At 35.0% G+C, this 22,912-nt stretch overlaps 1 protein-coding gene across 6 annotated transcripts in view; it reads left to right on the top strand.

Annotated features, from left to right (window-relative positions):
• LOC126827393 (uncharacterized) overlaps positions 1-22,442 on the top strand; it is a 58,189-nt gene extending 35,747 nt beyond the window's left edge. For 3 of the 6 annotated variants that reach the window (XM_050556689.2, XM_050556690.2, XM_050556691.2), the window contains 7 exons: positions 18,267-18,478; positions 18,973-19,126; positions 19,659-19,785; positions 20,005-20,111; positions 20,482-20,595; positions 20,915-21,640; positions 21,857-22,442. In XM_050556689.2, coding sequence (XP_050412646.1) covers positions 18,267-18,478; positions 18,973-19,126; positions 19,659-19,785; positions 20,005-20,111; positions 20,482-20,595; positions 20,915-21,640; positions 21,857-21,916 — 1,500 coding nt within the window. In that variant the 3' untranslated portion in view covers positions 21,917-22,442. Of the gene's footprint in view, positions 1-9,181; positions 9,334-12,386; positions 12,563-17,579; positions 17,602-18,266; positions 18,479-18,972; positions 19,127-19,658; positions 19,786-20,004; positions 20,112-20,481; positions 20,596-20,914; positions 21,641-21,856 lie in introns of those variants that run through there. The other 3 variants (XM_050556692.2, XM_050556693.2, XM_056102477.1) reach the window with 3 other exon arrangements.
• The last annotated feature ends 470 nt before the right edge of the window (positions 22,443-22,912 follow it).

Below are 22,912 nucleotides of genomic sequence, written 5' to 3'. Positions count from 1 at the left end.
AGTGGGAACCACGGTGGCTAGGTGGTTAAGACGCTGGCTCGCTAGCCTGGAGGTCGGGTGTTCGATCCCTGCATTGGCCGAGAAAGTTCATCTGGATTTTCAGACGTGGTTTCCCCTTGTCAGTGGTGCAGAACGGAGGGCCTGACAAGGACAGCTGTCTAGTCCTTCGGATGAGACGAAAAACCGAGGTCCCGTGTATACATTGGAATGCACGTAAAAGATCCCTTGGCAGTTGGAATTCGATTTAAGAGTAGGCGATAGTGCCGCTGCCCGGGCAAAATTTCCCTAATAGCACACTGTATGGCGTATGCCCGTCTTCATTAGCCCAGTATAGGAGCAGAACAGTAGGACGTTAAACCCCATTTCATTTGTAAGTAAGTTGGGATGCTAATATAACTATAGAATGCACAGCACTGCATGATGGGCAACTTTGTTCGCTATGTAAACTCCTTTAATCAGAAGTGATATGGGGTGTTTTAGAAACAAATAAGCACATCCCACCCCGTGCATTGCAAGCATCGCATTTTGCATCTAACACAAGATCGCATGATTGTTGTTTAAGGATGTGAGAGAAAAAAGTGTCATTGTGCAATTCATGAATTGGAGACATTAGAAAAATATTTATCATCATTTGTTTTTATAATCTATCACTTTCAACGCTATGCGAGGTGTTGGATGGCCGAATGGTTAGCACATGCGCGCTGTATCATAAAGTCTGTCGTTGGGTCAACTGGCGGGATTTCGATTCCCAGGTTGTACACGATAAGGAGTAGGATCACCTGTCCAATCTCGTGGGTTTTCTCCGGGTCCTCCGGTTTCCTCCCACTGCTAAAGACCACTACGCTCAAGCGAATTTTTGAAATAAAATGGAACCATGTGTTGTCCCGAAATGACCTAGTTTGTGCCGAGTGGACGTTAAACCCCATTTCGCTCTCTGTCTCTCTGTCTCTCTCGCATCGGTATGCAAATAAAACTAAACAAATTAGTGAGAAGTGATATCAGGTGTTCTAGACACGAAACTCACACCCAGTTCGACCATTTGAAACGGTATTTAAACATTAGCAGCTAAATCACGCACGAGTTCAAAATGCGCATTAAGTTTAAAGGGCAATATTGGTGTCAGTCTTTATAAAATATGTGATAGAGCTCGTTAAATACATCCCAAATATAATTTTAACACAGAGATCATTGCTACGGGGGATGTGTAACAAGCATTGTCCTTTAAAGTGGGAAACGTTTTATTCATTAATTATGAGAGAAAACGTGTAAGAATATGATTCGTGTCAACTATGCTTTAACTCGAGTTATATGACATACTACATTATACTACTAGCCCATATTCAGTAAATATATATATTATCTACTTATATAGGTTAATGGTATGTTTATCTACATATCGTGTAATCACATACTATTGAAATCACAGTCGCAAAAAAAATACCCACTGACGACACTAAAAACCCATTTAGATAAATAATGTAAATATGTCCTGTTACTGGCCTCGGATATATAGGGATGAAATAAACAATATAAAGGGAATCCGCAATGACATTAACATAGAAACAATTTAGGTTCACTCCCCTGTACATTCCAGCCATTATTATACCCAAATCTCACTTGATCTTTTCACTTAGCATCAATCACTTAAACTAGGTGAGATGCTGTAGGACGCTGTTTTTTTTTTTACAATTGACGATATCTGTGTGTGGACAGCGAACACCTGAAACGTGTGAAGTACGCACAGCCTTCTATCCCTTGCATGGACTTTATGCTTATAGTTCTGGATTTCTGAAGTTTAATTCATCAATGTTTGTAATGTTCAGTAGAGGCATGGGCCGGAGAGTTCGAATAGATTGGGTAATTATTATTTCAAACTTTGGATTTGTATGATTTTTATTTTAATCGAATGGTTGTTCATTCGAATTTAAGTTTTGTATATATTAATGTGTAAATAGCGAATACTGTTTGTTGTTTGATTTTGAGATTTTATAGGATATCTGCCAGAGAAAGGTAGAGTCACTTACCAATGATTTCATCAGGCCTTGGTCAGAATATAGCAGTTGCTTTCCATCTTTGTACTCAGATTGTGACTTGGAGAGTTATCTAACAATGATACTTCTGCATGGGTTCTAATACGAGTTCTGCAGTCTAGTTCAAAATTGGTCTTTACGTCCCCTCAACTTACATAAGGCCATTTCTGGACTAACATATGGTATATTCGTATTTCAATAATTCGCTTGGTGGAAATGGGAGGACACCTACAAACGACCCAACTCCTTGTCACATACAGTCAACCACGACCACGACACTTACACGGGTGACAGACTTGCAATCTGAAGCACAGACATGCTGAGGGCACATTTCTTATTAACAACAGAGTTTTAGTTAATGAACAGTCGCAGACTTTCCATTTACAAACTATCCGACACAGACTTTAGGTATGTAGTTTTTGTAGAGTTGTTAACAAGACGTTAAGCGCCAACAATTCATTTCAGTTTTAATCAGGTTGTCAAATTATTACCCTGCATGCTGTTAAGAATTATTTCCCAGCGTTATTCCCTGAAAGTTAATCTAGGATTTTAATTCTTTAATTGAATTTTCGCGTTCTATAAAAGGTGAAAGGTGTCAAACATGACCAAAGTTTGCACTATTGAATAATAAACTGATTTAAGGATGTGATGACACTTTCGTTTAGTGCTTGTGTATTGAAGGGTTCTGGGTCAAAATAGGAGTGCTTTAGAGCAAGTCGGTGTCAATGTTTTAATTTGTGACTTTACAATCATTTAACACGATTATCCTTATTCAGTTATCCATAAAATCTTGTCATTTTTGGAGATAATATGGCCAAACAAATCCATTAAATAGTGATTAAAATGGAGAGATGTCGTGTCAATGACCGACCTGTTCTAATCAGACACCTAATGTGTAATTGAAACTGTTTCCCTATTTAATATTGCAATTATCGTTGAATGATATATGCAGCCTGATGGGTCATGGATAACTTTTGACCCCTGAGAGTCTAGCCACTGGCCTTCACCCATCAACTTATCGATGGCAGTCCATTGTTCTTTCTACATGACGATGCCATAAATCATAGACAAATTGTTCTTATTATAAGATATTATTACGACTAAGCACATACGAACCGGAGTATTGCGGATTTAAGCCTTGTAAACGTAGACCCTCAGAAGTGCTACCAAAGAGTATGTTTGTCCAAAATATATTAAAAACCTCCTATTCTAAGGTAATATATGGCCATCAAAATTTTGCACCCTTCGTTCGTTTGTGGTACTTAACGTTCACTTCTATTCCATCGAGGGTGGTATTACAGAGAAGAAACTTCTACGCCGCCATCTATTTTACTTTTAGTCTTGACAGTTGACAACTTATGGATAAGTCATTTCTATCCATAAACATCTAGACCACGATGGCATCTAAGTTCTTTTGCGTTATTCATCTAAATTATTGTCTTTTGACCTCTTTTGTTTTGAATTTGAATAAGATACAAGGTTGTTCTTGTTCTTGGGCTGGCGCTCTTCGAAAAAGCCGATCGACATGAAAATTGGCATGCTTCTTCTTTTAACAATGTTGATCGATTCGGTGGATTGGAGTTTTGAATTTTATCCTCATAACTGTGTTATGACGTCATAACTGTGTCAGCCTTCGTTAAAGAAAGCCGTTCGAATTATGTCTTTACAGAGTGATAGATGTATGTATATGCAGAGAACAATACCTGTATGTTAAAACTATATGTACCCGAATGAGGGGGGGGGGGGGGGGTACTCTACGATATTCTCAAACATCATGATCAGTTCCTGGTCCATAGTTCGCTCGTACTTGGTTAATTTTTTCTTATTTTACAAAAAACTAATAGGACGTAGAGTATGGTGTGGGGCTGTATAAAAATCATATGATATACAATAAAGTCTGAAAAATAAAACAGCCAAATTCACAGGTCTAATAATAGTAAAATTTTAGCTTAAACATGTTTTAAATGACCTGAACTATGTCACTTAACGGTATGCAGTTAATAGTTATGATATATGTATCAATATTTAACCAAGCCGTGAGTGTGTGAATTGATTGCCAAAATAAATGTTTCCAGCGATAACGTTAAATGATTGTTTAAACATATGTTTGTGCCAGTAATCGAATTATAATATTTGTTTTCTAAATAAACTGATTGAGGATCATAGAAGGAATTAGGGTATCGGTAGTACAATCTAGTCCGTGGAAAAAAAAACTCATCGGTGAAAACGATAGAAATAAAGAACCTAGCTTACTTTTCGAAACATTATAGATTGTCATTGAAATTTCGGGATCGCTTAACACGATATAGGAATTCCCAGCTTGTTCATGGCAAGGAGTAGGCTCGCCTGTCTAACTTCGTGAGTTTTCTTCCGGTTTTCTCCCACTGTTGAAGACCCCTACGCGCATTCGAATTATTGATTTTTAAAATCGAACCATATGTTAGCCCCGAAATACCTAGTTTCTGTCGAGTTCACGTTAAACCCCATTTCTTTCTCTCTCACGATATAGGACGAACTTTAGCCTTTTAACTGCATAAGTGAAACTGCAAAAAGTTGCTTTTTGTTAATGGGTTTTTGAATGCTTAATGCCAAAAGGGATAATAGCGTGTCATTAATTAATGATTTGTAACGTACTGTTAATGACCTGACATTTATCATTGATTTGTTACTATATATAGATACCATCCCTGTCTTTTTTACATATAGATACATGCATCACACCAAATACTTAACATTACTTACATTACTTTAAAATAATGACTAGATTATAGGTTGCTATACTAACTCGCGAAACCTAGAAGAAGAACAGAACAGCGCTTTAGGTTAAGACTCACATTCGGTTTTACCTTATCTTATATGAACACCACTCTGAAATTTTGTATGCCACATCTTATATGAACACCACTCTTAAATTCTGTTCATCTTATATGAACACCACACTTAAATTCGGTTATGTCTCATCTTATATGAACAACACTCTTAATATTCTGGTATGTCTCAGCTTAGATGTAAACCACACCTGAATTCCGGGAAGGAATCTAATTGTAGAGATAAAAACAAGATATTAAAGATAGTCCAAATATTTTATTATCAAGGCAATAGGTCTTCATGAAGGGTAAACCAAATATCACAGATATAGACAAACATTAATCAGAACCATAGTATTTTGTTCTTAAATTCCTTAGCTTGATTTACTGTTTAGTTTTAGGCAAACATGAATTTTCAATTTTTTTTACTTAAATGTTGTTTTATGAACTTAAATTTGAAACAATCTGTAGCGCCCCCCCTCCCCCCACTGCTGCCAACGATTAACCTGTTTGTTATTTTGACCTGTTTTCTCATACGTTATGGGTATTTTTTCTCCAAGAAATTGCTGTATACGGGTATTAATGCTGTCAAATGTTAATAGTTTCAGAACTAACTCAGTTAGGTGAGATAACAATCATTTGTTTATTGTACACAAGCACGACGTTTCGATAAGTATTCTCTCATCGTTATCAAGCACACTATATTTAGTTTGTCACGGTCAAAGAATTGGTAATGATATTCATTAAAACGTAGTAAGGGGGCCATCAAGGGAATTAACGGGTATGGCGATGGTTTGTATGTATGTAAATTGATGAATAGGAATGAAAAAAGAAACATATAGTGACAGGGGTGTCTGAACACATTACTTCATAAATTCAAATTTTCCCAAAGGATGTAAAGTCTTGCAGAAAAAAAATCTAATTTTTATCCATTTCGGTTTTTTATTTTGAATTTGAAATGATGTTATTTGAAATGCCCTTAGGTCATTAAAAAATCTATTTTATAAGGTGTACTAAACATGCAAATACATAATGTACTTTTAATTCCCTATGACGCATTTTCCTTATCATCAGACGCAGTTATTGAAGTGGATATTTTTTAAACGGATCTAAATTCAATTTTCTTATGTTTTATATGTCATAAATTGATTATGTGATAATGAAAATGTATAGCCTGATGGCCCTGATCGCTTAATGGACCGTGTTCAATTCGAACTATTGTAGCATTATGATCATAGGTAAACACGGTCTAATAAGCGATGAAAATCTGTGCACTATGACAACTTTTAATAGCCCAAGGGGTCGAAGTTGTCACTCGCTGAACCTTCGTTACCTATCCATCAACCCTGACTCATCCTGTGTAATTAAATAATGCCCAGATGAAACACGAGGCGTTCTTGTTTTGGATATCTAATATCCGATACCTGTGATTATGGCCATTTGATCCCGTTATGGTGGGAGGCACACCACTGCTGGCCGGATTCACCACTATCACCTGTGTTTTGGCTATCATCAAATGTCCGCCCATTGACATGCCTGACAAAGATGAAAACCAATAATCATACACTATCAGATTATATTGAAAATCTATTCGAGTTAAATAAATGGGAATCTGTTATTGTTAGAAACCTGTTAAATTAGTAGCCAGGAAAGATTCGTCTGGGTGTATTATGTTTTGTTGTTGTGAAGGTATGTCAATATAGTTTTAATAAAATTTGTCTTTTAAATACTAATTATAATTACTATTGCCTGATTCACCTCTTTGTTTAACTTGTATATAAATTTCTAATATTGACGGACGTTGCCAGAGTAATTCTTAAAGGCCCAATACCACTCTTGTTGTAACTGAATAATATGTCCCAATCTTTATTCTGGTCAACAAATTGTACTATTTTACAATATTCCAATTAATTGGTGACATAAATTTCATCTTAACACACCTAATTTAAAAAAATTGGAAAAATTCAACTAAATGATTTGAAAGCCTGACGTAAAGCTTTTCAAATGTGACTTGGATTTGAAAATATTTTTGAACACTCTGGACAAGTAAAATAGGATTTAATGGATAATTTACACAACAGGTAAGACACTAACACATCTAGTACTTAGAATAAGGCTATTTTTTATTTTCTGGAGTTGTCAAGCCAGCAAGTGTGTTATTGTCCCTTTAAGGTAGAGGAAAGATTATACACAATATCCCTTTAAACGATTTGTATGCCACGAATTGTACCGATTGAAACTTTACAATCAATAGTCAAAAACTTCACAAAATAATGAGATAATGTTTTCTACTACCATAGTTCCATGTATGCTGGAAATGTCTTGAACATTCCGTCCCAATTATAGTTTATACCGTTCCCACTTGTGAGTGGTATTGACTGTCATTCTGTGGTGCTGGAACGGAAGGGTGTAATTTCGTTGATATCTCAGGGGAAAAGACAAAATTCTGCTACTCGGTAAGACGAAATAGAATAAGTATAGGATAACGCTTCATTCATTCAGATACTCGCACGTTGATAAAAAGACCATGATTACTATTTTAAAATACTGACGGATCATTTGTTTTGGCATCATATCACACGTGGGCTTTAGAATACAATGTGAATATAATACCTCGGACGATATTAATAGATTGTAGACGTGATTATAGATAGATTGATGATCAAATCGGTTGACTATTGTTCCAACAAGGGGAGATGTTTATTTTGATAATTATTGTATGTTTAAATATTCTGATCCACACATGTCAACAACGAGACACTTGATTTAAAGATTAATTTAAACTTGAACCAGGCTTCATTCACTGACCAAAGTTGTTAATAAAACACGCATTGACATTTTGAATATGCTTTTAGGTCAAACTAGTCATACAGAAATTGTCTTTACACTTTGTTGGTCATATTAGAATACAAGCTATGTACTTTAAAAAATACGGTCCTAATCATCCCTCTATTGAACTATAAACTGTGTAGGTAGTGTATAATATGCTCTGTTGTTGTTGGACATGGAATTATAAACTTTAAATTCACTGGTACTGTTTTGTGCATGAGGCAGTGTATGTTTTGTTTCCTTTAGTCACGGTGAAAATACAATTTACATGATTTACAAATTCTGGTCTCACATGTCACTCTATGAAATAATAAAGTGTGGTATGTGTTGTGCACGAGGCAGTGGATCGTTTCAAATTCTAGAACACCCGATATCACTTTTGATTTACTATTAGGAGCTCCATACAGCGAACATAAAAAAGTAGCTTGCAGCCCGTTTACTTAATGTATACCGATTAAGTTGACGGGGATATTATTCATGAAATTTTACCATCATAAACCACCCTTTGCAATGATAGCGCAATAAATTTTGAACCAACACTGAATGAAATAAACTAAATATAATATGTAATTGGATGCTATGTAGAATATAAACATGTTATAATTTTGACGTGTGTTTTAATTATGTCAACTTGATTTACATGTTTTATCGTGCGAAATTCCCGTGTTGAATTTTAACATTTGTCGACGAGAATGGAATTATAAATTATGTGAGGGCACGAGCCTTGGTCTGTGTGCTTAAAGGAAGTGTCCCTACAAATTAAAATCTATTACGGTAATTGCCGGATCATTGTTTTTCGTGGTTTAATGTCAAAAGTCTATCGTGTTATTTTAAGGGAGATAATCTGTAATTTACAGGATTTTTAAAGGTATGAACTCGCTTGGCTGCAATACTTTTCTTCGTGTATTTAAATAGGTCTACAGAACTGGCCCAAATCAAAACAATGCGGACGACTGTCTGAGCGCTTTCTCCTTGGGAAAGGTTATAGATTAAGGTCCTAAACAAAACCAAAGACAGATTATTATTGTTCGACCGCTCTCATCCACGAAAAGTATCTTTATAAATGATCATAAGGCTAATCAAAACCATACATTTGTCCAGTCAGAAAACGTATATAATGCGAGACTCTCAAATTATCGTTCGGCAGTACACTGAATCCGAGAGGAGAATAATGCAACGGCATCGTCGAAGAAGTATTTTAATTCGTTAAATTCCAGGGATTCATGCTTTAAAGCAGTGTTAATAGTAAAAACCTATCTAATTTACACATAGTAATTACAACACAGTGAAAACGGGTTAACAAAATTATTGGCCTACTTTTACTTTAGTGGGATAGGACATTTTAGAGTAGGACAAATATACGTATATGATTAACTGTAGTGTACCGTTCAATCTACCTCTATTAGATTAACTGGCTTGTCTTGTTTGTCATTTACAACTTATCATTGTCTGTATGTAGTCCACCTACTATCGCGTTGTTGACTCTCCATATGTAATATGGCGATGTTAGTTTAGGACGCTGGCTTCAATCTCTTAGTATTGCCATCACTTTTTCTCGTGTAAATTCGACAAAGATTTTTCTGGATATTAACATTGATGTGACAATGACAACACGACCTACCACATGGTTTCCTTTCTCCGCGGCATTTCGAACTAAAGTTCCTAAGGTGGGTGTCTGTCTTAAAATTCCTCATGTATTTATATTGGTTATCTGCCAGTCAGTTATTCATTTGATGTAAGTATACGTAGTTTTGGATAAATAATTTGGATTATGTTTTCTCGTGTTTTAATCAATGAGCCTATAGCTAGGATATTATACAAAGGTATTTGAAATATACTCCCAGTTTGATTATTTGAATATAATTTACCTGTGCATATTTTTTCGTAAGATTTATTTTAATTTATTAAATTCATGTCATTTATAACTAAACCGACGCAGTTATACCTGTTTCGCCACTCGTGAAATTCCAATTTTAGAATAAACTATACAGCTATTTAATTTGAAAACCCAATGCTCTTGAATTTTATGTAATTTATGAATAAAATGGTGTCCTTCTCTCTACCAGCGGGCTAGTGAAGGGATATTTTGCCCGGACAGAGGCCTTTCCGCCTACACTTCATCGAATTCAAACTGTCAAGGGTTCTTTTAAGTGCATGCAAACGAGTACACTGGTGGGCACAATTACAATTTTTCGTACCATCCGAACGACTGGACACTTCCATGCTGGGCTCTCCGTCCTGAACCACTGAAAAGTAAAGTTTCGTGCAAAATATTGTTAAATATATAGAATTTCGATTAAATAAATAACATTTTGTTTACTGAGGCCCGAATTGTGAGCGACTAGACGGATTTTCCTTAATAGGCCTATCTTCTTCCTACACTAACAAGGGGAAACAAGACGGGGAATTTCCCGAGGAACATAATGATAGGCTTTTACGTTCTTTTGACGTAATTTTGACTGCCGTGTAAACATTTACCTTTAATTTATTTCTAGCCATAATGTGTCATCTAACTTTCTAAAATTTGGTTAAATAAATGACATTAATGTCAATTATATAACAAAGGATATGTTGTTTTCGTGATGGTTTTATTTCTTTATAGCCTAATTTCTTTATTTCATTTATTAATGAATTTACTCATCGTGTTGCATATACCGCAATGACGTTAGTCTAAATGACGGGAGCATTCAGTTAACTGAGCTGTTGAAATCTCACTGAGGTGTTGCTATGCTGAGGACTTTACATTGCAATGCCAAATATTAGGACTTCACTTTAAAATTTCACATACACGTATAAAGACATATTTTTGTCAAGAAATTGAGCACATGTGCAGTTTCTTAGGCGAGACTTATAATTGACACATGGAGCATTCGGAGCTAGGAGATGCCCAGAAACGACCGTCAGAGCATGAAACTGTTTTAACAAATGACCCTTTGGACTATTTATAATATTATAACTTCGTTTTGACTTTAAAATAGCAGGAGGTGAAATGAGGCAATCAAAATTAACATTCAGGTCACTGAAACCGGTTTTACTCATTTTCATCAAGAGATTGTTTAGTCTTACTGTGGATTGGGGAAAAAACAAGTTTTGTTTGCTGAGAATAATGTTTTCCCTCTTGACTTAATTTTTAACTGACACGCCATTGCCTACTTGAAATATCATCAATGTGGTCATACCCTAAATATTACAAATAACATTGGTTTAGTTGGGATTGTGTGTAAACTCTTGACAGGGTATTGTAATAGATAAATGGGGAGCCAAGTATCTTGTTGAAGTTGCTGATAACGTTATTTCATATTTGTTTGTCCGTTTCGTCTTACCAATTATGATGTCGGGAATGGCTACTTCGTCCATTTTTTTTTAAATTTCGAAGCTATCCCATAGAAATTTAACCCCAACCTCTGCAAAAGTTCAGTATAATTGAAAATTAGTTACAACGAAGGGTTCACCTTGAATAATGTTATCTCTTAGGCAAATCCTTTAAATATTACAAACTATGCCGCAATGACTCTTGTGGTGACACAATAAAAGAACGTGTTTTAGAAATAGCGAAGAGTTTTATTAATTTAATGTATTTTAATCGTGACAATGGCAATAAAGAATTCTGAACGCTATATAATGTTTAAACAGGATGTATTTAAAAACCAAAAGGATAACACAATAATAATAAACAAAACACGTGGTAAATATGTTCCGTGGGGTGGGATGAAGGAGGGCTGTATGGTTATATATGTTTCTAACTGTAGCATATATGTGCTTTTCTGCTGTGGTAATTAAGACAATTCGAACATGTCACTGCTATTGAATTCGTTATAAGACGAATATAACGTCGCAGAATTGGTTAAACAAATTTCAATTCACGGAAATCGCTAGAGATTTAGTCGTCTGTCCTACAAGTAGATGATACTGACCACCTTCTCAATCTGAAAAAGTTAAAACTATAACATCTTATATTATTATCATCTATTGCTTGGTACAAACTACCGCGGCACCATGACTAGAGTTTTGAGTTTCAACGTAGAATTCGCGTAAAATTATGTGTATCAAAATAATGTTCATAGATTGTTAATAAATAAAAGCTGTAATTTTTGGAAGAAAACTTGCTTTATAAGCTGTAGTAGATTTTTGATATAATCGAAAATTGTATTCTCCGAACACAGTTCAAAAATATGTTGGTCATGATCATTTATATTTTTCAAACTTCTGAGCTTTTTCGTAATTTATCATTTTCATATAAAATATAAAACGGTGTTCTTGGGTTGATTATCTTGTGGGAGTAAATATTGCCAGCCGTTCAAATATTCAATTAACAAAAGGATGACAATTATAAAATGAATCACTTAAGCTTAGCCTATCTCGTCAGAAATTGATTCATAACGAATGACGAATACCTGGATATGTGGAAATAGTTTTACTACAAATCGTATGAGGTAAACGGCTTGAATCAACTGGGTCACATTTTAACGCTGTATTGTGAAAAGACACGCTATAATGAACATCTGATTGTACGAATGGCATGTCTCACTAAACCCACCGTACTCCTCCTACATGCGACGTACATGACTAATACAATAGAGGAGTAAAATAGATATTATCAATTTCATTCATAAAGAATGTTTCCTAGGTTAAGGACACCTTTAATACTTAGTATAGAAATACAACTTTTACAACCACACTTACGCTTGAACTTTTGTGAATCGAGAGAGTGTTTTAAGTCAGTTTGACTGATTAAACGGTTTTTTTTTACTGTTAAACATCTTCTGTGAGTGTGTCTGTCTGTTTCTGATATTCCTCGAAATTAAAGTACTTCATCATAAGATGGCAAAACGTTTGATTAGTATTGATGCACACCTGTTAATGATTTTGATAAATTGATGTAGGATCTTCATTAAGGTAAGAGAATATGTATCTAATTTTCAAATTAGGTACATCGTGTTTTAACCTATAACTCTTTTTTCTTTATCTGTTCTTAAAAATCAAGCTAAAATTAATGTTCCATATTGTTTATTAGTTTTTATACTGATTAGAAAATTTAGTAGATACTCAAAAGGTTTGAAGAAGTACATAGGATAGTTTTAATAAGTATCAAATGTATGTTACATTGTACTTTGAAAAGCATAATACTGTCAATTCCATTTTAATACCTATTAGATATACAATAATTTATGAGATATACTATGAAATTCAATATTATGTACACAATAAACGTACACCAAACTTGATAGGGATAGAGAACACTATACCTGTAAATAAGTATTAGATTTTCAAATAAATTAGACGCATGTACCCTATAATTGGATTCCTTGTCAAAAGCATGTTTCAGACTATGGGGGAATAAATTTTGATAAACTCGTTGTCACATTGTATTCTGTGGCTTGGGTATAACATTACTTATTGTAGATCTAGCTCTGTCATCATGTGTTGGAAGTTGTGTGATCGGTTGTTTCTTTTTTGGACAACTGAAGGACATTTTGAGGAATTATTTTGAGCAATTATTTGAAAATGAATGACTATATAGATATAGGTTGGCTTTGTTTACCACTTAACGCATTTTTACAGCTTTTCACTAGATACATCTTCGCTTTCACGTTCATCATCGGCTTCTTTCTTCATTTGGTATTTGTTGACAACTGTCATTTAGTCTTATGAATTGTTAAGTGTGGATATTGAAGATGCTATCGTAACTAAAATTGAGAACAAACATAATACGTTAACATATAGTATGCTTACTATTTTCGGAACACCTGATGCTTGGCTAATATGAGTGGATTCTAGATCTATCCCCGGTAGGTTCATGCAGCTAATACCTTTGGATTTATTGTTGATTCCTTTTGATTTGCTAGATAGCAGTAAGTGAAACAATGACTGTGTTTTATTAAGCACATATCTTTACCATGGTGTTGTTTTCATCTACCCCGGGATTTTCTGTTAGTTTCTAATGTTTCTAATGTCTTTTAATAATCTATGATATATATTAGGTCAGTTCGATTGATGGTTTCTGTTGTGGAATAAGTAAATTTTTGACGTTTTAATACGCGTTTCACCTTATTACGTCATCTATCTTACGTCATTTAATGTCTCGCATTTTTACATTCTAATACTTTCAGTCTTTAACAATTTGCAGTACCTCGCATTTGTACATTCTAGTACTTTTAGTGTTTTAACAATTTGTAATAGCTTGCCTTGCTACATTACAATACTTTAGTGTTTTAACAATTTGTTAATACGAAGTTATAATTAGATTTCAATATGTAATAATTTCAACCCATTGCTAAGTCATTTCACCTGGTAACCTCATCTTATTTTTCTCGATTTTCTTACTTTTAGTGTTTCATTTATCTGTGATGTATATTAGATCTGTGTGGTTTAATTAAATTAAATTGATTAAAGTCTTGGCTTTTCACAATTAAGTCTTATGAACTCCTGCCACCATCCACATCTTCAGAATGATTGGGAACAGTACCCAACAAACGTCATGTGTTTTAGTTTAATGTTATCAAGTTTTAAGTAGTCAGCGATTAATACTGATACAAGAATCCCTTTGAATTAATTTTGAATAAGAATCTCTCTACGAAAACACTTGATTTAAAAACAAGTTGTGTGTATATTTGAGATAAGTTTACCAGATAATCTGGAAGTACACGGTCTTTGATCGAATATGTAAACAAAAACTGTTAGAAATTAGAATTTAGCCTTGCGGTATTTATCTCCTGAATTTGAAATTACCGGAAGTTTAAATAAGTACTATCCTGTATTTTTACAGGGCAAACACTGGAATGCAATAACAACGCAGTTCAGTTCGGTTTAATTGATGTACTTTGATCCGTTGGTGGTCATTTGAAATACTAGTTAAAACGGTAGTCTATTTATATAACTACTATATACAAGCAAAAACATACTGCGTGGGTAAGAGATGCATTTCCTTTTTTAAAATGAATACCTAATTACTTTCGATTATTTTCAAATAGTTCACTAAAATGGTATTATGTTATTGATCATGAGTTGCTGGAACAGTGTGTTGATAATAACAAAACTAGTATTTTACCTTTCACTCTTTCTTTTCTTTTTATGGCATTCATATTTTTTTTACCTGCTTATATAAACCCGCCAGATCATATTTAAAATACAATATTTAGTGTAAAGGAACCCGGTGCGGCTGTTTTAACAAAGGTGAAAAGTTAATCGGGTTAAATGGGTTATTTCGTTAACCAGAACCCAGAAAGCGAAAGGTTTAATTGTAGCGTTATAGATGCTCATTCAATCATATATATAATTAATCGAACTGTTTTCAAGCTTCCTACTGTGACTTTAATTCCTATATAAGTGAATTAATTTTTATTACTATACTAATCAAAAGATAAACTGAATGAACCACTGCTGTATTTGAGAATTAGCCGAGTGGAAAATGTGTACTGATTGAATCCCAACCACTATGCGGTATGTGATGCGGTACAGATTTCATTTGATTTCGTAAACACTTGAAAGTGGCGAGTTCGTTGATACGTTTTTGAAATTTGTTACTCTGACTAGTCATCTGCCTGTGCTGTTGGGGTTTTTTATTAAAAAAAAGGGATGGTCGTGGGCACTTAGATTCTTTGCATTGTTAAAATACTTGTAAATACAAGCGTTTAAATTGACCTTGGAGAGTCTAATCATCATGTTTGTGATAATATCCTCGGTGGAAGCGAATGAACTAGTCTAATCAGCTGAATTTGAAACAAATGATCAGTATGCATATAGTCTCTTAAATCTATTACTTTTTACGCATAAAGTATACCAGGTGAAAGCTCAATAATACCAGTATTTGCTAAAACATATCCGACATCATTTTTTAAACCTTAAGCCTCTGGAGAATATTTACCTCTGAAAGTTTATTTCTAAATCGCACCATCCCCAAGACATTTATTATAACTACGTATATATTCGATCCCAAGCTTGCACGTGATAAGGGGCAGGATCATATGCCAAAGCTGGTGGATTTTCTCTGAATAATTCTGTTCTCTCCTATGGCTAAAGACCACTGCGCGCATTCGAATTGTTAGAATACATTTGTACCTTATGTTAGTCCCGAAATGGCCTAGTTTGTGTCGAGTGGACGTTAAGACCATCCCCCAGCCCTATTTGATTCCATGCACGTGGGCTACTATTCGGGGGTATATAAATATTATCAACTGAGCTTATTATAATGCAATCATTAGTGTTTTTATATGTATAAATGATTAATCATGTTAAAATTGATGCTAAAACTGTGCAAAAACCAATCGTAATTGATCGATCCTTATAATTATGACGTGTGTGTCTGTGCCTGTATTTATTATATTGAAATTAACCTGTATGCACTAATTTCATTATACGTAGTACGTGGGATATATACTATATTAGAAACAGAAGTGGGATAAAACAGGTAGGCACATATAGGTGTATTGCTTATAGCTGTATAAGCCATTCTTAGTTTGGCATTTGGAATGTAAATTGGAGCTTCCTGAATATAACGTGTACTGAGATTTGACGTTTGAAGTGTATCTGTCAGTTTTTGATTTAGTTTATTTAGTTTAAGCTATTTTTTTCTTCAAAAAATATATGAAATTGGCATGTGGGATGATTTGCGTCTGGAATTATCCATTAATTATGAAGAACTGGAAATGACGTAATTGTTAGCATTGACTCTGGTTCATTATTGTACTGTGATTTCATTCTTAATCTGGAACCAGGGTTGTGATCACCTGATTGCCTGGCTATATTTATATTTGTGGGATTTACAATTTGTGTTGCTTCAAAAGATGGTAGGTGAAATTTGACTTAAAGCTATTTATGCATGATTTTGCTGGAATAGGAAAGGTTTACAGTTAAAGCGTAAATTAAGAGTAATTGGATAAACTAAAAAAAATCTTAGAAGTCATATAATCCAAGATAAATAAATATTGTGGCATGTATTTCGATAGCAGTTGAATATTTATAAATATCATAAATTACCCCTATAGACTGTTTTATTGACATTTTGTTTTTACTTTTTTTCGAATACCCTTTTCGTCTATTGACAGTGTATAAATATTTACATTTCACATTTTATTTTTAGATTTCATAGTCTGGGTGTCAAAATATAGATAACTATAAAATAAATAGCTTTGTCATTAGGTTAGCAAAATATATCCAATGAAATGTTATCAAATATACTTATTTGTGTAATAATTAAAGCCGCGCAAAACAGGCAGGATTGGGGGTGTGGGGGTGATGCCATGATATGTATATGTGTGTTTATTTAGTTTTATATATCGTGTTAATTTAGTTTTTATACGTGGAGTTCTTATGTATGTAAATGTTAACACACACTTGAAAAAAATAACCCAAATAAATATTTATTTAAAAGATTAATTCATCTAAAACCTGTTTTTGAATAGCATGTAAATTATAATTATTTTGATTATATAATCAATGCGCTTTTATTTTATTGTCCAAATGCATTTTCAATACTTACACCATTATGTTTAGACAGAGCTATAATTATATACATGTAGTTGTATAAATGCTTTTTATTAATGTTTTGTAAGACAAGTGCACTTTTCTGTTGAGGTTAAAATACATTTCAACAAGAAACTATTATAATTTGTTGACAATGACATGTAGTTCCTGGTGTATAAATAGCAGTCACATTTTACTTTTAATGAGTTATACATGACTAATTAATGCATACAGATATATATTGTGTATAAAAATAAATTCAGTTCATCTACATTGGTTGCTATGTACAGAAATGATCTATGAAGATCTATGTATGTTTATGTAAACAAAGATTTTACCAGAATATCAAAACAAAGCTGATAAGACATGGAAATATTATGTCACTTTACAAATATCAGATTATAATAGAGGCAAGTCAAAAGGTGAACTGAAGAGGGTTAAGTTCTGACAAAAGTTCAACGTTTGACATAAATGTAATATTTTAACTAATAAATGAGACTAGAATGTATGTGTTTCAATGACATGGTTGTCAATCTAAAATTATGTTCGCACATATATCTGCATATTTTAGCTTATATTGGTTTCAAATAAATGGAAGTTATGTACAAATAATTTGGAATGAAATGAAATGGAGTTTAACGTCCTACTGTTCTGCTCCTATACTGGGCTAATGAAGACGGGCATACGCCATACAGTGTGCTATGAGGGAAATTTTGTCTGGGCAGCGGCACTATCGCCTACTCTTATATCGAATTCCAACTGCCAAGGGATCTTTTACGTGTATTCCAATGTATACACGGGACCTCGGTTTTTCGTCTCATCCGAAGGACTAGACAGCTGTCCTTGTCTGGCCCTCCGTTCTGCACCACTGACAAGGGGAAACCACGTCGGAAAATTTGGAATGACAAAGATAGATCCCTTATTTACATTATATGTACATATAGGTTTATTTTTCGCATTCATGATTTTTTTTGCGAATTTTGAATTCGAGGAAATGTCGCCAAAAGGAAGGCGGTGGTTTTATTGAACTATAACAGTACCACCATACACATGGCGATATCTTATCGTAGAGGATAAATCCCTTCAAATCCGACTCAGTTAGTCCGATTACCTTATCAATTGTATTATATCATTACAGGGTTCAGCCGCTGATATAAGAAGATCGAAATCATTCAGTGCCCAAACCCTATCAAGGATGTCCAGTGACTCAGAATCTGAGTCGAATGGTTCTCATAATGGAATCAAGATCCACAAACCAATGTGTGTTAAAACTATTCCTGTTGATGAAATTACAGATCCTACTTTGCAGGGATACTTGGAACGTAGAAATATTAATGGACAGTGGATAAGGTAAGGGAAATCTATTGGATACATATATTTGGATAATTGCAATTGAACCGTATCCATAGGCCTACTGTATGAGACGAAATGATTTTGGGTTTAAGGCACTGATTTTCTGCGCCAACTGGATCACTAAGGAAGGCGGTCAGGCGTCATGCAGCAGTGTGCTATGAAGAAAAATTCTACCCTGGCAGTGGCGAAACGGTCTACTCTCATTTTAAATTCCAACTGTCAAGGGATCTTTTAAGTGCACGCCAATGTGCGCACGTGATCTCGGTTTTGTCCCATCCGAATGACTAGACAATTAATGTTCTTTGCCCTCCATCGGGGGGCACCGGTATACCCCACCCCGGGGAACTTTCTCGACCAACACCGGAAACGAACACAGGACCTCCTGCTTAGCGGCGCCAGCGCCTTTCCCACTAAGCCACCCCTCATTTTATGAAACGGTCACATGATTCAAAGCAGCTTATTCTAATATTTTCTACGGTTTTGTATTTCAGATATTGGTTTATTCTCAAGGAGTGCTCATTATATTGTTATTTCACCCGGCACGACCGTGTAACCGTTGATATTATAGTTCTACAGGGTTACTCAGTTTCTTCTCTTGTCGACAGATTTCGTGGAAAACGTTTCGTCATTTTACTTTCGCATGAGGTAAGTTCGTGTTTGCAATTCAATTACTGGGTCATTAATATACACTAACTACTTCCTAATGGATAAAAATTACTAGATTAAATGTGTTTCGGGGTTAAATACATGTTTTATGCATAGCCTTTAACCAAAAACCTCAAACTGACCTCATTACAGATATATAGCCCCCAACCAAAAGTCTGACGTCACTGCTTTTTCGGGTCAGATTATGTTAATAAAATTCAATTAGTTAATCCCGGTGACACCTTGTTTGATGATCAATAAAAAAATTGTCGTTACGACGATATGCAAACAAAATGTCCTTGCATTTTATTCTTTAAAAAGTAGACTGGAAGTTGGTAAGGCGCAATTTATGACACATTTTATTCTGTTATCAAATCATTTGAATATCTAACGCTGTCAATGTAATTTGGATTTCAAATCTAGGTTTCGTGATGAAAGTTTGGTTACTCGACTACTTAATAAGATAAAAGGAAAGCTTAAAGTTTATTTTACCTATTTTACAAAGTATCCAAATATTTTGTTTAATTTCTAGGAATATCTGCCTCTCTATATTTCGACTGAGACATTGGAAGAACTGGAAACTTGGTTAGAGTTTCTACAATCGGTATCTGATCCAGCCAGCGACAGTCGTGGAGCCTGCGGACTAGTAATAGAAAACGGTAAGTGGAATATGTTTTGAAATAAAACCATTTTCTTATAATTGTATGTGATGGCGAAAATTTTTTAAAGTAGTATCGTTTTCAAATCTTTGTTTTTTCAGACACCTATAATATATTCGAATTGTTTTATTTTAACCCCCAAGATACTCAAAATGCTTTGGGGTTTTTTTTATTTTACTGACACGGGCATATATATAAAATGTATTTTTATCCTTCCAGGCCCATTGTGTAATAACGAACAAACTGAGATGTTCAGACAGAAATTACTGGAAGAAGTTTTAAGGCAAAAAGAGATGTTGGAACTTCAGCGAGCAGAGCGACATAAGGTAGGATATTATGGTTTTTCGTATGGCAATGAAAATCTACTAGTAGACGTCTCCTACTGATATTCAGCCGTTTCCCCAATTTATTGGCTTTGGATCATAAGATCTGTCATTAAGTTAAAGTGTATGGTTGCCTGCCCAACCACCGCGTGGGTTTTCTCGGGGTCCTCGCCCCACTCCCCGCCACATACCTCTAAAGGCCACTACACGCAAACGAATTATTGAAATAAAAGTGTACCATGTCGTGTTAGTCCCGAAATGACCTAGTTTGTGTTGAGTGGACGTTAAACCCCATTTCTCTTTCTCTCTTTGAATAATAATCTCTTATGTATTTTCACATAATCAGTTTATTTTACTTCTATATTTGTTACAGAAACTGTCGGCCAGTAGTAATGATCTTCAGCCATTAGGAGGACTTCACGATGGAGATGAACAGATTTGTCAGATGACTCGTTTAAAACAACGACGTATGTCAACACAGATAAAGGTAAGCTAAAATGTCTTATTTTATCTTATTTTATCTCATTTTTGCAGGGTTGGATGGCCGAATGGTTTAGACCGTAAGGTCTGTTATTGAGTCAAATGGCTTGATTTCGATCCTAAGCTGTTACGTGACGAGGAGTAATGTTGTCTGCCCAACCTCGTGTGTTTTCTCTGGGTCCTCCGGTTTGCCTAAAACGGCTAAAGTCCCCTACGTACAAGTAAAATATTGAAATAAAGTTGTAATATGTTAATCCGGAAATTACCTAGTTGTGTTGAGTAGACGTTAATCCCCATGTGTCATTGACTTTTTGTCGTAATTGCAGATGGATACACTTCAGAAGCAACTTCTAACCACCAACGGTAACAAGAAATCATTATTTAATTTTGGCAAGAAGAAATCTACAGAGGAACGCAATCCTTACGTGATAGAACAGCTTAAAGAACTCTCGCAAACTATGCACCTTTTAAACAAGGATTTGGATCAAAATGGAAACTGTAACACGCGTTCAAAACTAGCCCAATCACAAGCCAGTAAAAGTTTTGACTGCATTGACGATTATGTGGACAAAAGTGCTGTACACAGAAGCAATAGTTTGAAGTCAAGCATGCAGAAGCTTGCTCATAAGACATTTATAAAAGCATCGTGGAACAAGCGTAGGAAGTCTCGTAACATGCAAAGCAATTCTTCTCTTGATAGTGACGAGAGTCATAGTTCCCTGCAGTCGGATTCGGATTTTGTGGACTTAACGAAATCATTCCGCGAGAGAAGCGCAAGTAGTGACAGACTTGGTGTAAACTGTGATTGGAGCGTGAGTAGCGACTCCGATTTAAATCGCTCTAGTTTGTGTTTATCTCAGCAATCAAGTTGTGAACATTCTCCGCGCTCTCCCCGAGATAATCCCATGTCATTTGATCTCACGGCATTTAAAAGACTAGATAATGTTGATGGATCTTGTACGTCCAGTAGTTATTTAGACTGTTCAGATGCCTGTAAAAGAACTGATTCTCCGAGGCGTGAGATTAACCCTGCAGTGCTAGCCGAAATAGAGGTAGGTTCAAACATGATTTATTGTTCAACATTTCACAAATCGATATATAGCAAGACTGGCTTTTGGCCTTGTGTACTGCAAAATAGTGGTGTAGCCTAGCAAGGAATCTGCTTAATTCCAAGTGAATTGTGGACGGGTGTTTTAGCAATGTTTTACATGACAAGTTCACTTCGCCTTTACATGCAATATCTTACGAATTTGTGTTGTCTTTTTCAGGAATTTGAAGAAATGACTCGAAAGGCGTTAGGAAGAATGACAATTATAACTTCCTCTTAGTGTGTGATTTAGGGGAGATAACTCTACTTAAAGGTGCTTTACAATGTATTTTGTTTGTCAAGAAATTCGTTCAATACAGCAGAATAATCTGAAGTGGCGTTTGAATTCTACGCAAAACGGAGCGACGATATAATACCCCGGTACATCTGTGGACTCGTTTTAAATTATGTTATTTCCATCAATAATTGATAAAAAATCAGTTTATTCTCAAATTGTATCTATCAGCAGTCCATGCTGATAACACTATAGCCTAACCCAAGTAACATTTTCTTTATCTTTGCCTTTGAAAAGGACATTGTACCAGGCGATTACTGTGACGATTTGGCATTATCTTTATAAATGACTACCATTTCAGTGAGTCATACATATTTTCAGATTATCAAGAACACCCTATGAGATTTTGACTTTTGACGAAATACCTCTATCTGATATTACGAACTTTTGAACTTACAGTATTAGTTTATGTTGATAATTGTTCCTTATCTAAATGTAGTTATATTAATGTCCTATTTGTAAAGTATCTATATATTGTATCAATATGTTTATACATGTTCAACATGTATTTTTTGATTAACTCATTAATATAATTAATTAATTGTATATGAATAAATTATTTATAGCCTTTTATAACTAGTACTTATACCGACACAACTTGGGAAGAGCCGTTGGGAATGTGTGGAATGAGGTTTAACATCCTACTTTTCTGTCCCAACTGGTTTAATGAAGACGGGCATACGACATGTAATGCGCTATGAGGGAAGATTTTACCCAGACAGCAATTCCAACTGTCACGGGTTCTTTACGTGGACGCTAAGGTATACATAGGGTTTCTTGTCCCACCCAGGGGTGTCGGATGGCCGAATGGTTAGCACGTGCGCGCTGTATCATACGGCCTGTCATTGATTCAACTGGCGGGGTTTCGATTCTACGCTTGTACGTGTCAAGGAGTCGGGTCGCCTGTCCAGCCTCGTGGGTTTTCTCCGGGTCCTCTGGTTT

This window comes from Patella vulgata, chromosome 7 (assembly GCF_932274485.2).
Source record: "Patella vulgata chromosome 7, xgPatVulg1.2, whole genome shotgun sequence".
In the NCBI taxonomy this organism is placed as follows: Eukaryota; Metazoa; Mollusca; class Gastropoda; family Patellidae; genus Patella; species Patella vulgata.
This window is presented reverse-complemented; position numbering and strand designations above follow the sequence as displayed.